Here is a 14,346-nt window from a genome sequence, read left to right as displayed (position 1 = left end):
TTTAATGAAGTCAAACTTAGCTAAATATGCAGAAATGTCTGAATGTGTGTTCACAAAGTGATAAGCATTTGGTTTTAAAAGAACTGTACATGCATGTTTTAGACCTAAATAAGTCGTAAAGCTCATAGAAATTGTATTTTAATGTAAGGTTAATATTTTTAGGAAATTATGAGGGTTAACTGTTCTTTGTGTGAAATACTTTGCAAATAAACTAAATTTTACAATCGAAGCATTTTGTCATGTGATGAAACTGACATTGTGCCATCATGCAGCATACTCATTGCACTAAAAGTTTGACTAAGCAAAAAACAGATAAGGTGATTCTAAATGGAAAAGCCAATAGTCAATCCAGACTCTTCAGACAAAGGCCTTTCTAATGATATGATATTTACATCATATGATTGAAAACTTTGTGTGAAAAGTTTTGGAGAGACAAATGCAAGTGTATTATTTATATAAATTACCTAGTTCATTTTACAAAGGAGATATCTGAAAAGCAATGAAACTATAATATCTAAAATTAGATTTTGGAAAAACTTACTTCATTTGATTAAACACAGGTAGATTGTCTTGATCTAGATAAGTTGGAGTTTTTTTTGGAGATAAAGGTGAAGGTTTTAACACTTCAAACTTTGGAGTTGTGACAGGAATATCTTCAAGATTGTCAAAGGTGTCAAATATAGTATCAGAAAACTGAAATAAATTCACAATAATATTTTTTATAAGTTAAGAGCAAATTGAAAACAGAAAATGCAATGAACCATGGCATATACTTTTAAGTAGAATTAAAAACCTAAAACCAAATACAGAAAGTATACAAGTACGATTGTATTGCTATAACATCATTTTGAAAACTTCAAAGTATGCTGAAACTACTTTGTGGCACATAACGAGGCGGAGCATGTTGCCTCATTGTGCTCCTCCACATCCCGATACCCCACAAGCAAACATTAGTCCAGTTTCCTGCCATCTTTGGTAATGTGATGACTTAACTTGTTACATTGTGCTTATTACAACTCTAAACTGTTCAAATCCTTCAAGCATGTCTGGAAAATGTCCAGCAATTATGCCTGCTAGCACACAGGCAAAGAAGGCATGGAAAGCAATCAGATTTATATATTTTATGTACAACATTTGTTTATTTAGTTATTAATGTGATAATACGTGTGTGGATACTTGTTTAATATTTTGTCTGTAAAAAATGGGCATATACTAATATATGATGTGGAAAACATTATAATTAAAAATAACTTTAGTTGCAATTTTTGATTGGAATGACTTTTTGTCTAATAAATGAGAAATTAAGGCACTAATAAACACTTGAAAACATTAGAACTTTTACTGATAACTCTACATATCCAGGCTTGTAGTAATCACTATTTCACTAAATATTTAAAATCTATTTGTTTACAATTACTTTTCAAATTGTTAAGCCTAAAAATAACAAGTTCTTTCTAACACATACATAAAAATCTGACTTGACCAACAATAAAAATTCAAATGACTTTAAATTCCTACAATCACATAAGAATAATTTGCATTAAAAATTACCACATCTACAAATTTGGGGTGCTAGTCTTACCCAGGCTATTAAAGCTACAACATGAGATCATATTAACCCTTTGACAACCAACTACTTAGAATCCAACATTGCTCTTGTCACATTTCATTCCAGAAATAAAACTAGTGGATGAAATTGTTTGAAATTTGGCAAGAACTTTCCTAAAAGTATGTAGTTATTTAATGTAATTATATGCACTCGGACTGTGAATTGTTCACCTGCAAGATTTTCATGTTTAGTATAAAAATTTTATTATTTTCCTAAACTGAAAATGTATATCAAAACATACTTACCTCCACTGACAAAGTGGACAATCAACCTGAAGAAGCCCAAAAGGCAACATCTCAAGCTTGGATTGATGGCATCATACATGCCATACTCCACTCAAAGTCCAGAATTCATCCGGTCTGGATTTACGAACCAAGTGGGAAAGGAAAATTCCACTTACCCATGGTATTATGGGAGGATGTGGAACACTGTTCCACCAAAGGACTAAGATGGGACTGCATTGCATTCTGATGTATGAGGAGATAGTGGATCCCCTGCATGAACAACTTAAGACCTGACAGTGTTCATAAGAGGATCCAAGTACACCCCCACCGGATAGCTAAGCATGAAATCTGAACTGATTTTAGGAGTAGGCTCCTGCGTAGGTTGGTCCTGCTCCTACCAACATCTGGAAAAAAAACTTCCAGGGTCCCAGCTAGGAGGGTCTCCAACTTCACCCTCTTCTCCGAGAGTGGAAAAAACTCAACACTCTGAAGGTAAATCTTCTGTCTACCACCTCAGCGACTGAGAACTGGGTGTGGTAAGGACTCCCGAGCTCCACTAGTAGAAGTAAAGGGGGACATAAGTGTTGGGGAGCCCTGAGAAACAGGTCTCCGGAGACAGTGCAACAGGTGAATCACGTTCCCTAATTTTTAAAAGCAAACTGATCTCGACTTATTCAGCTCTAAGATCAGCAGGGACTGGCAAAATTCCATTTCGCTTTACTTTTGATAGTCCATGAGTAGTGGTCCATTGGATTTGTATTGTGAGATAATACTACCATCCAGAATTGCATCTAGATGGTCTTATGGAACACTTTATCTCAACAGAGCCTGTTGCAACCATGAACCAATATAAAGGTTGTAGAATTGAAAAAAAATACAAGCACACCTGACTGGGCAACACTTGCCACTGAGTGGGATTCAAAGGATATAAAGATAGACCATAGAAGTAAAAAAAACTGTTAATAAGGTAAGAATATTACACACCTCCTTGTTAAAACCTAGCAGAGATATTCAATACAGCCATGGGGGGTGGGGGGAGGCAAAAATCCCATAGAAGAGGAAACTGCCAGATCATGAAGATAATAAGTTAGGAAAGTGTTGGGAGAAGTCCACATACTGGCCCACAAAATATCCATGAGAGAACAGTTTAAATGAACAGACAATGACATTGATAGATGTCGAATCTGGTGATAAGTGATGTGGAGTATATTTTGATCTACAACAGATAACCCCAAATAGGCTATAGGAATCAACTCCCAAAGCCCAATGGTTAATGTAATGGATGATAAATCCAGGGACACTGAAGGATCCCACTAAATAAAAAGCCAGTGTATAAGGCCCCTATACAGTTCTGTACAAGCCACAGAACATCTAAGTGCTCTTACTAGACACAAAAGATCTGGGTATGATAAAAGATGAAAAATGCCTCGGAAAAGAAAAGGAAAAACGAATTTATTCCCTTCTCTGGCAGCAAGTGTTCAGTAAGAAGGATCTGTCTGGACAGAGTAAAAATATAAGGAAGGATAGAGAGTTTGTTGAAACAGGGGTGGCAAATAAATCAGAACAGCTGCATCTGGAAGCTAACAACAATAGAAATATACCTCGAGGGAAAGGTGATATAAAGAACATGAGGCCATAGGTTGGAAGAGATAAAGTAATAACACATGAAAAATAACTCTAAAGTCCCAATGAGGTAATTGAAATGTTTGTTTGGGATGAAGAATATGAAAGGATCATAAAACGAGAGAGCATAGGAGTCAAAACCCTTCGTATATGTAGAAGAGCAAATGGGAGCAGTGAAGGATGCTGTATACAATGTAAGGTAGAAGCCAAACCTTTCAAAAATCCTTGAAACTATGGAGACTGTTGGATGATGTGGGTTGAAGGCTCACCAAAGACACCACTGACAATATGTAGTTCATTTCCATCGATAGATTGCCATAGTAGGTTGATGGAGGATATAGTCAAATAAACAAAAACTGTAGAATTTAAAACCCATATGATCGGACAAAGAACTACATCACTTTCGTGCATGAAGCTAGAGTCGTTAAATGTCCAGATGTTGAATGTTGGACTGAGGTTGTCTCAACAAAGATAAATGAACAGGTAGTGGTAAACATTCCTGGAGCAACTGAAGAAGAAGAAACCATGTCTGAGCAGGTCAAAAAGATGCTGACAAGAAAACCCAACATGGGGTTAAATGAATCATAGACAAGAGTCTGGGTAAGAGATGAATAGCAAGAAAGGCATACAAATGGAATCCTGTCCAATCTTGACTGAAATCATGAAGAGATGGATTTCCACACGAGGAGGTGGTATCCAGACCCCGATATTTGTGTTGTTCCTGGCGAGCCACCACTTGAGATCTGCAAATTGTTTGAGCAAAGAGCCTATTTGATTCAAAGGATCGGCATGCATGTGCCACTGGCTGCAAAATGACCACTGAAGGGATCTCATATGGGCCTGATCCAATGGCATGAGGGATTCTAGGGAAGCCCATGTCCTCCAAACAGACAGAACAATACATTCAGTGAGAGAAGGTGACATAAACAAATGCCTGACAATCCCTTCCCTAGCATGAAGTCTGAGGGGATGAGGTTGAGCTTGACTCAAAGAGCATTGAAAAACACCCCAAGATGGACCATACATGGAGTTGGTGAGAGAATGGATTTTGCTTCAGAAAGAAGAATCTGTGGATGTAGTGTGGCAATGTGACAAGTTGGTGCCAAAAGAAGTCAATCTTCCAAATAGTAATGTGTGCACAGACCCAGAAAATGAAGATGCTGCTCAAAGGCCCGTACTACTCGGCAGAAAACAGACGGTACTGAAGCATGTCCAAACTGCAGAGCTTGGAACTGCTACATCCAGTCCTCATACAAAAAATATAGAAAGCAAAGAGAAGACTCTGCTATGGGGATGTGAAGGTAGGCATCTGTAACATTAAACTTGGTCATCCTGGTGTGAAGTGCCATTGAAGTTGAAGAAAAGATTCCATGGCGAAATGAGAAGGCTTTAGGAAGAGATTGAGTTGAGACAGATTGATGAGAAGATGCCAATCTCTAGTGTTCTTGGTCACCAGAAAAATACAAGAATAGAATCCTGGATGAACAGAATTGACTTTCTGAATGGGTAGACACCGATGCCACTGGGGTATCCCGACCTTCCGAAGATCCCCAAGAATACAGATGGAACCGATTCTGTAAATCAATAGGATGAGGTGTTGAAGGTGGGGACCGCATGACACGAATGATTGATCTTATAGAATTACCCGTTGGAGGAGAAGAGAGGCAAGCAGCGAATGATGATAAAGAAAACTGCAAACGTGCCATATAAAACTGGGCTTCAAAAGTTTCAGGGACTACAGCAAACTAGTAAAGCTGAAAGAGAGGCGCCTCCCAAAAATCACAATACAGTAGTAAGAGTTAAATGAATCTGCAAAAATAGAGATCTGGTAAAAGGGATAACAGGTTCTAACCTGGAACCCCATAGATCCAACAACAAATCCAACTGCTGAGTGTCCAAATATACTACAGCCAGATGATGATAAGCCATGGCATGTTGTTCTGATAAACAAGGAGAGCAAGGCATAACAATACTTTATCGTAATTGCATTGCAAAAATTCCCAGCATACACGGCAATATCAGGGGAACAAAGAAGAACAAGTAATCCTCCCCAAGATCTATCTGACAACAAGGCAGGGTAGACTCAAAAGCAAGAGGGTGAATTCCCAAAGCATCACAAACTCATGTAACTAACTGCAGAAAAGAGGTAGAAGGTGGCCAATCAGATGAGCTCTCAGGAGAGGCAGCTCTAGTGAAAGAAGGAGCAGAACACTGTCTAAATTCTCCCCAGTATATTCAGGTTCATGATGAAAAGCCAACTCTGAATCCCAGGGCCGCATGAAGGACTCCAACTCATCCCGAATCAGGTCACGGACAGTCTCCACTGACAGTGGACCCCCACCCCTGACTACCACCAGACAACAAAAGAGGAATAGACAAGGTCTGGTTAACCCCCAGGCAAGAAACTGTTACCATAATGAGAATTTTTTTTAGAATACAACAAAAAAAAACTAAACGAAATATACGGTAACGGTAAAAAAAAAAAACTACACCAGACTACAGTCAAAATGCTTCAAAAGAAAATGTGAGCCATAAAACATAACTACTAGTGCTTTGTCGAGAAAAGTGATTATATACAGTACCTGCATAGAAGGCCTGCGTAAAATTTTGCAAATTAGATATTGCCAAGGGCAGTCAAGTGGTGTATAAAGACTGGTGCAAATGAACATGATATTTAGATGACAAAGATGAAGATCGAGAAATAGCTAAAAGTGTAAACAGAGGTATGTATATTTTGGAAATCTTAATTCATGGCTTTCTTTGTAAAGTTATATCATTCTCCCAATTGCTTTTGAGTTTTTCTGCATCACTTTCATAGCTTACTAACACCAAACTTTCTTCAACTAGGTAAGGTAAATATACGAACACACTTGTTGCTTAGTTATAAACTAGCACATTAACTATTAAAGTTAAAATGTTATGTGTCCCATCTCAACCATCAAACTATGATGTAAGGCACTATGAAACCATTTATATTAAAACCATGTGAACCACAATGCAGTTTGACATGAGCTGTTTTTGAAAAAATGGTTACTTTAAATGTTTATATAAGACTTTTCCTATCTAAGCATTTTTTTAGATATAAAATTAAGTACCTCCAAGCAAATTATTGGCTATAATGAAAACAAATGCACTCATAAGCTAATTATTTTAGTTAAATATTAGATTAATCATAATGTCCAAAATGTGCCTCACAAACTACAGAGATTTAAAAACTTCCTGCAGTGAAGGACATAAATAGAAATATCATGGTTTGTGGGTGTTTTGTTATAAGCAGACGAAGGGACAAGAAAAAATAGTAGGTACTTAACAAAGAGAACTAACACAGATTTTGAGAAAGATATGCTATCCAATATGGTGTTATACACTAAGATTTCATCTTGCAATAGGATAGTGATCCTAGAAATACTTCTATATTTAAGTTTCACGAAGAGAAGGAAAACAAGAGGTTTTCCAAAAGATGATTTGGTCAAAAATGCCATCAGAATTACAACTTATTGAAACAGTGAAATTAAAAATTAACAAACTGATGAAGTCTATGATGATGCTGTGTGACACAAACTGAAGCAATATACTAATATAGGCCTGGAATGCCCTAACACCTGAATATTTTGTTAAACTGGTTGACAAGGTGTTACAAGAAAGCAACAGTGGCTATTTTGGTCAATCTAATGCTTCGGGTGAAAACAATTCTAATTGCATTTGTATAACTATTATACAATTTATTCTTTATTGCAAAAAGTGTTTATGTTAATAATATTTGCAAAAATGTGTCTGTTCCCAAACTTTGAAAGTGGTGTGCTTATAAATATATATTTAAAATACTGTTATCATGTGAAATTCTACATAGAGAATACAGGATAAATTAATTAATGAACTCACCTTTGTCTTTTTATTTCTGAAGGGTGTAGAGTCAAATAAATCTTCTTCATATCCTTCATTTGCCTGAGTGAGAAGATTATGAATTTGTCGTTTTCTCTTCATTGTTCCCTTACCACCAGTGACTGCAGTTTTATAAGAGAGGTCCAATGTAAGAGCTTTAATCACAAAAATCCAACAGAAAACTCATAAAAAGTAATATGAATAACCTCCACAAGAAAAGCAGTAACAAACCATTGATTAACTCTATCACATCCACATGGGCGCATCCTCTTTTGTGGGCAAAATTACTCCGCTGAATTACAAAGTTATAGAATTTGAGCTTGTAGTCATTGTACCACATATGGTAAAAAACAAAAAACTTGAGATGAAATTTATTCAATAAAAATGTTTTACTTAATTAATTTTACAAATATAGATTTTTTTAAATAGTCACAAATGTTGATTCTGGGTGATTTCAAAGAAATCCGAGAAAAACATTTAGTGAATTTCCTAGAAAGATGGCACTCATAACACCCTAAGAGAAAATATGAAACAGATGTTAACAAAATTTAATCTTGAAACTTCAAAACAAGTAGTTGTGCTGATTTTAATCAATCATTCTTTCTAAACCTTGGTTATTATGGTTCAATTTCCTAAATCTCAGCTTTGAGAAGTCATGGACTAGTTATCTTAAAATGTAATGAAAGATAATTTTTCTTTTCTTTTCAACTGTTTAAGCCAATATGTCTTATAGTTCAATGAAGATTCCTGCAGGGGTCTGAACAAAGTAATAAAAACCTAGCTTGGTGATATGTTGCCTAATGCACTAGCCTTTTTTATACCCCTTAGTTCCCTCTGCTCATTTAGTATGCCTAGTGCATGCAACAACACTCCACCAATAGGAGCACGACACATAAACTCCCTGAGCAGCTGTATTACATCTGTGTCCCCCACGTTTGAGGTAAGTATCTATCGGAAATCTATTTTCAGTGTAGGAAAAATGATAATATCCGATATGATACATACTTCATCTCACATATAAAGCTAGAATCCCACATTGAGTAGGTGGAGGGTCAGGTGTAACAGAAAGAATAATAGACTCCCTAGGGAAAGCATCCCTAAAGAATCTAACAAATGTGCATAGTCATTGTATGAAAGCACACTAAAAGGGAACCACACCACTTCTGGAACAGGTATGCCTTTCATCAGTGAAGAAGTGAAGTGTTGTGAAATGGGCATTATCAAGGACCTAACCAATAATGGAAAAGCCTCAGATGACCTGAGAGAAAGACTCACCCCAATCCCAACTGTACAGACAAGGTTCCACATCCCATCCTCTGTATAACAAAGTGGAGGACAGTGCCGAGGAATCAATAGAAGAAAAATATGGTAACGTGGCCAGGACGAGTGGACTGTGAACAATATATATATGTATATATATATATACAGGAACCCCAACCGCAAGTTAACAGAGTGACATACTGCAAGCAGCTAGAATTACAATGATGGAAGTCAGCAAACAGCAATAACTGGACAAACGTCCACATGAACCATGGGAGACAAGAAATATGCCAAACTGAACTTGGAATCATGGGGCAGTTTTTGATACTCAATTCAACCATAAAAACAGGGATGCATCCTGTAGCCAGTATTACAAGCAGTCATAGAACAAGAACTACTCAAACGTGTTCTCGGAATTACGAGTAGAATGTGGAACATCTGCTCAACTGTAGGAACAGGGTAAATCATCCTGCAACTGGCATTACAACACAGACGAAGTCCCCCGAACCCAACTGAAGGAGGCAAGGAAATGATATCCTGTAGCCAGAATTACCGAGATGGGGGCATCTACCAATCTCAACCGTAGGAGTGGGGTGCTATCAACCTGAACTTGGTATTACGAGGAGAATCCAGCAGGAGGGAGAAGAAGAAGAGAGGGTTCACAGCTTTGCCCTCTTCTCAAGAGAGAGAAGAGAAATATTGTAGTATACTTATATCACATTCTCAAGGAAAACCTTCATGGTCAACCACTCCAGTGGCTAGGAACTGGAAAATGGTAAGTACTCTCATACTCTACATGAATAAAGGAGAATAAAAATGCAGTGGAGATTTCAGAGGAATAACACACCATATGTATAATGTAACATACATCACTAGATAAGCTGCTAGTGATCTTGCAAAACACCTCATCTCAACAGTGTGTGTTACATCATAAATGTAGCAGGTGTGGGTTTCAGTCTAGATATAGGAATATCTCAGCATACCTGACTAGGTAACACTTGCTACAAAGCAGACTCAAAATAAGAAACTTACAGAAAGAGAGGCCCCCGCAAAAAATGAAAAAGAATAACATAAAAGAATGCAGTCACCGAAATCATAACCAAACTGGAGCATGTAGAATTACCACTGGATGGAGACAGTATCCACCAGCAAAAGGTACAGCCAAATGGTGTAAGTAATGTGATACAAAAGTATGAGTAGTAGTACACATAGCGGACTGGACAATCTCCTCCAGAGGGTGATGAAAATGAGCAGCCAATGACAAAGTGACATGGCAAATTTTATGAGAGGAGACATGATAAAGATGATGACCTTTGCTGGAGAGGGAAGAGTAAGCCAACCAAATAAGCTGACAAACCCAAGTCATAGGAGCGATCACGAGAAACAGCAGGATTCCAGAAAATAAACGTGAATGGGAACCATAAAAAGGAGAAATACAAACAATATAGCAACAAAATGCTCGTACATGACACAGACGGTGATTAGAATCCGATTGGGAATAAAGATGCGAGATGAAACAGATAGATATAGGGGAGAAAGCAGATTCTTCTTCCTAAGCAGAAAATGTTTTAAGAAGGAAGGAACGGACTGGATAGAGGACAACACAGGTACTGTGATAAAGTGTACGGGAAATAGTCATGGCAAAAAGGTCAGTCCTACTTTGACACAATGCCAACAGAAGAAAATAGGTCTTAAGAGAAAGAAGATAGAGGGAACAGGATGACAAGGTGTAAAATGGAGGACATGATAAGGCATAAAGGACAATATGGAGACTCCAATCAGGGAAAGGAAAAATACAAGGGACAGGACCAGCATGAAAAAATCTGGTAAAATTAGGTAAAATGAAACATGTTGTACAAAAAACTCATTAATCCGAAACTGGTGAAAATGAAAGATTTTGATCAAAAAAGCTAAGAGAAAAACTGGGAAAGATGAGGCACAGTAGAATGTGAAGGACTGAATCCTTTTCTGATAGACCAACGACGAAAAGTAGACTGTGTTGGTAAACTGAAACAGTAGAGGAATGGACAGAACATGAAAGAAGAGAAGCAACATGCTGTGTCAGACCCATGTATTTGGCACGGGTCTGACAAAAGCCAAGCGTGAAGTCGAAGGATGGGTATGGTGGGATGAATGACATCCAAATGAGGTTGATAGAAGAACCAACAGAAAGACAGAAGAGGTGACATCTGCAAAGGTTTGAAAAGAGGGAACCAAGGTTGAGCTGGCCAATATGAAGCTACCATGAGTACTCAACATGGAGTGGATTCGATGAAGGAGAGAACAGTGGTGATGACACATATAGGTGGAAAAGCATAAATGTGAAAGCCCAACCAATTCTGGCTGAAGGCATCAATCAACACCCATTGCTTGTGGATGAGGAACTAGAGACCAAAATGATGGATGTTTGGTGTCAAGATGAGTTGCAAAAGCATCAATGTGGGGAGTATAAAGAATAGAACATAATCAATGAAAAACCTGGGGATCTAGGGACCACTCTGAAGGAAGGACTTTGGGTGGTTGAAATAACCAATCCACCACCAGATTAAAAGCCAGTAAGTGAATATTGTTCTCTTGAGCCCAAAACAGGAGTTTCAGTGTCCAAAAACACAGGGGTCTGAACTTGGTACCTCCCTGTCTGTTGATGTAGGAGACCACTGAAGAATTTTCAGAATGTATCCTAACCACACTCCCCTGCAGAAGATGGAAAAAAATGAGATGAGGGCCAAGGAACGGCTAAGAGCTCCAAAAGATTGACATGAAGGCCTAATTCCACAGAAGACCCAATCCTGGATAACTGTACATCTACAGATGCACCCCAACCCACAACAGAAGCATCCGTGAACACATGCTACTCTGGACGAAAATGAGAAAGAGGAACACTAACCGTAGTATTAGTTCTCTTCAACCACCATGTTAAATCCGTATGCAGGGAAACTGGAAGGTTGACCTGAAAATCTAAAGAATCCAAGAGAAAATTCAATTGCTTTCACATTTCCCACTGAATACAATGTATGTGAGTATGCCCGAGAGGAATGAGTGCTTCCAAAGAAACCCACATCCCCAAAAGAGATAGAACCTCTCAAGCAGGCAGAGAAGGAGAGGACAGAGCCTTGACTACCAATCTCTCCATATCCCGAATACAAAGGGAAGATGGCTGTGCTTGACTGTGATGAGAATTGAAAAATATACACAAATGAATGATATACTGAGTGGTGAAAAGAACTGATTTCTCCACCTCGATCAACCAACCTACCGTCGCCGTCTCCTGGAGGAGTAAATGAGTATGCACTACAGATGCCTCACAGGGAGGAGCCAGAAGAGGCCAGTTGTCCAAATAGTGATGAGTCCTGAGACCTAAAGAATGAAGATGGCAAGCAAAAGTTTGGACAATTCGACAAAAGAATGTAAGGTGCCATGGTAAGCCCGAAACCAGAAACATATCTCTCATGAACAAACCGAAGAAAAGACTGAAACCAAATAAAGGAACAGAAAAGATTTCATGGTGAAACAAGGGGGTAACAGAAATGGATAGAGATGGGACAGTCCTATAGCTGGTCTCCAATCTCCAATCATCTTGGGGACAGCAAATATTCAAGAATAAAACCTGGAGAAACTGGAACTACTAGTTGAATAGTGTATTTTAGCAGAAGCTCTGACACAGCCTCGGAAAGATGAATGCAAGAATTAAGATCATTTGAAGGAGGGAATGGAATAGGGGAAGATTAAAGGGGAAGGAGACCTGAAGTGAAGAGAAAAACTAGGGCTAAATCCTGGAGAGCCCACTGATCTGCAGAAAAAGTTCCCCAAACCTCCATGAAGGAGTGGAGCCTGGCCCCTACAGAATCTGAACCCGTAAGGTAGTCACCAATACTGTTGCTGGCACTCTTGACGTGTGTGGTTGACACAGTTATAAAAGCGATAATGACTAGACACAGGTAAAGGATGAGTTGTGGACTCAGAAGGACATGAAACAACTATAGGATCACGAGAAGAGGAGGTGGAAGGTGGGATAAACAATTTGGTTTGGTTTGAATTTCGTGCAAGGCTACACAAGGGCTATCTGCGCTAGCCATCCCTGATTTAGCAGTGTAAGACTAGAGGGAAGGCAGCTAGTCATCACCACCCACCGTCAACTCTTGGGATACTCTTTTACTAACAAGTAGTAGGATTGATCATCACATTATAATGTACTCACAGCTGAAAGAGTGAGCATGTTTGTCGAGTGCCCAGACCACCTGGCCATGCCGGGCCAGGGATAAACAATTCACCAAGAAAGAGAGAGAATTATGTAACCTGGTGATATCAACCCATGACTCCAAAGAATTGTGGCAATCTCAAAAATGGTATCACGCAAAAATGGAGCCACCCTTAAGTCCCAAATGGAAGAAGGGGAGGCAAACTCCTGTAAATAGCACATCTCATTCAAAAACAAATAGCCATGTGAGGATTAAAAAAGCAGACAAGGAAAGCATAGATAAAGTCAATCACAAAAGAGAACCCTGAGAAATCATCAGAAGAACAGCAAAAAGCCTCTGATAACAGGTGCATAGAACTAAGGTAATATAAAACACGAGTAAATGTGAGACAAATTCTCTAAAATTGGGCCTGAGACAAAGAGACAGAAGCCTCAGGATTAGAACCCTGTAGAAGTAAAAGAGGGCTCAAACATCGAGAATCCAAATAAGGACTGGGAGAATGATAAAAGGCCAAAGCATGTTGCTCAGAAACACGTGAAGGGCGAGGCATACCAGAACCCAAAAGAATTTGAGACAAAAATCTTTGAACAGAAACCTCTATATCTGGGGAAGGGATGGAAACCAAGTAATCTGAAGAAGAAAGCTCACTTAACCCATCTCCATGGGGACCCTTTACTGCGCTTGACACAAGGTTTTAGTGTCTTACATTCATAATTTTATTAAACTATTTTTTGTTTATGTTATACCAATAAGAATAGCATAAAAATCTCAGCTAATAATCCATATTTTAATTGTATACAAGTTTTAAGTTCTTAATTCTACAAAGCAATATTTTTAAAAAATCCTGAATTTCTCGTAGTGTGACACACGTGACATTTTCTCTAGGCATCTTGTCTCCTCTTATTTTATCCACCACCCCTTGGAAAAGTAAGAAATTACTCACTGTAAAATCGTCACTGCTTCGACAAACCATATTTTTTATAGTCTTCAATTTTGTTTTTGGTTACAGAGCTATCAAATAGAAAATCAAACCCTTCCTGCCACACCCACCTGTCACATCCTCTCTTTCAGGAGTTGTTAATAGATCTATCTTGTGTTTAATTATATATTATTAAGAGCTACTGAAGTAAATGATTGTAGTTTCATGTTACAATTTGAAGTTATTCTAGAAAGAAAAAAAGATAATTTGGATATATTTCGATTTTTTTTCTTTGGTTACAAGGTAGGTTGAATTGACTGATCCCGTTTTAAGATAGGGTAGAGAAAATAACAGATAAACTATAAAGTTTTACTGAAAAAAAAAGTTTGAAATGCATTTAGGAGGTTTTAGGGATTACACAAAGGAAATTTGAGATTTTTGAGATAAGGAAAAGTATTTTTGATTTTAACATGAAAATTACTTTGCACACGGACTATTCAAAACAAATACTCGAGATATTCATGAACAAATCTTTATTTATTTTTATTTTTTTTAAATGCACTGAAAACATATTTTTGTATGCGAAAGACTTATAAAATTAACTGAAAGACTGCAACAGTTTGTGAAGAT

General features: G+C 37.9%; 1 protein-coding gene across 1 annotated transcript in view; it reads right to left on the bottom strand.

The window, feature by feature from the left end:
- LOC106461286 overlaps nt 1-14,346 on the bottom strand; it is a 51,821-nt gene that overhangs the window by 10,033 nt on the left and 27,442 nt on the right. Inside the window, exons 10-11 of the mRNA XM_022388155.1 lie at nt 7,339-7,493; nt 542-693 (exon numbers count right to left, since the gene is read on the bottom strand). Of these exons, the coding sequence (XP_022243863.1) occupies nt 542-693; nt 7,339-7,493 (307 nt within the window). The remainder of the gene's footprint in view (nt 1-541; nt 694-7,338; nt 7,494-14,346) is intronic.

Source organism: Limulus polyphemus, unplaced genomic scaffold (assembly GCF_000517525.1).
Source record: "Limulus polyphemus unplaced genomic scaffold, Limulus_polyphemus-2.1.2 Scaffold927, whole genome shotgun sequence".
In the NCBI taxonomy this organism is placed as follows: Eukaryota; Metazoa; Arthropoda; class Merostomata; order Xiphosura; family Limulidae; genus Limulus; species Limulus polyphemus.
Note: the sequence above shows the minus strand (reverse complement) of the source record. Positions and strands in the feature narration are given on the sequence as shown.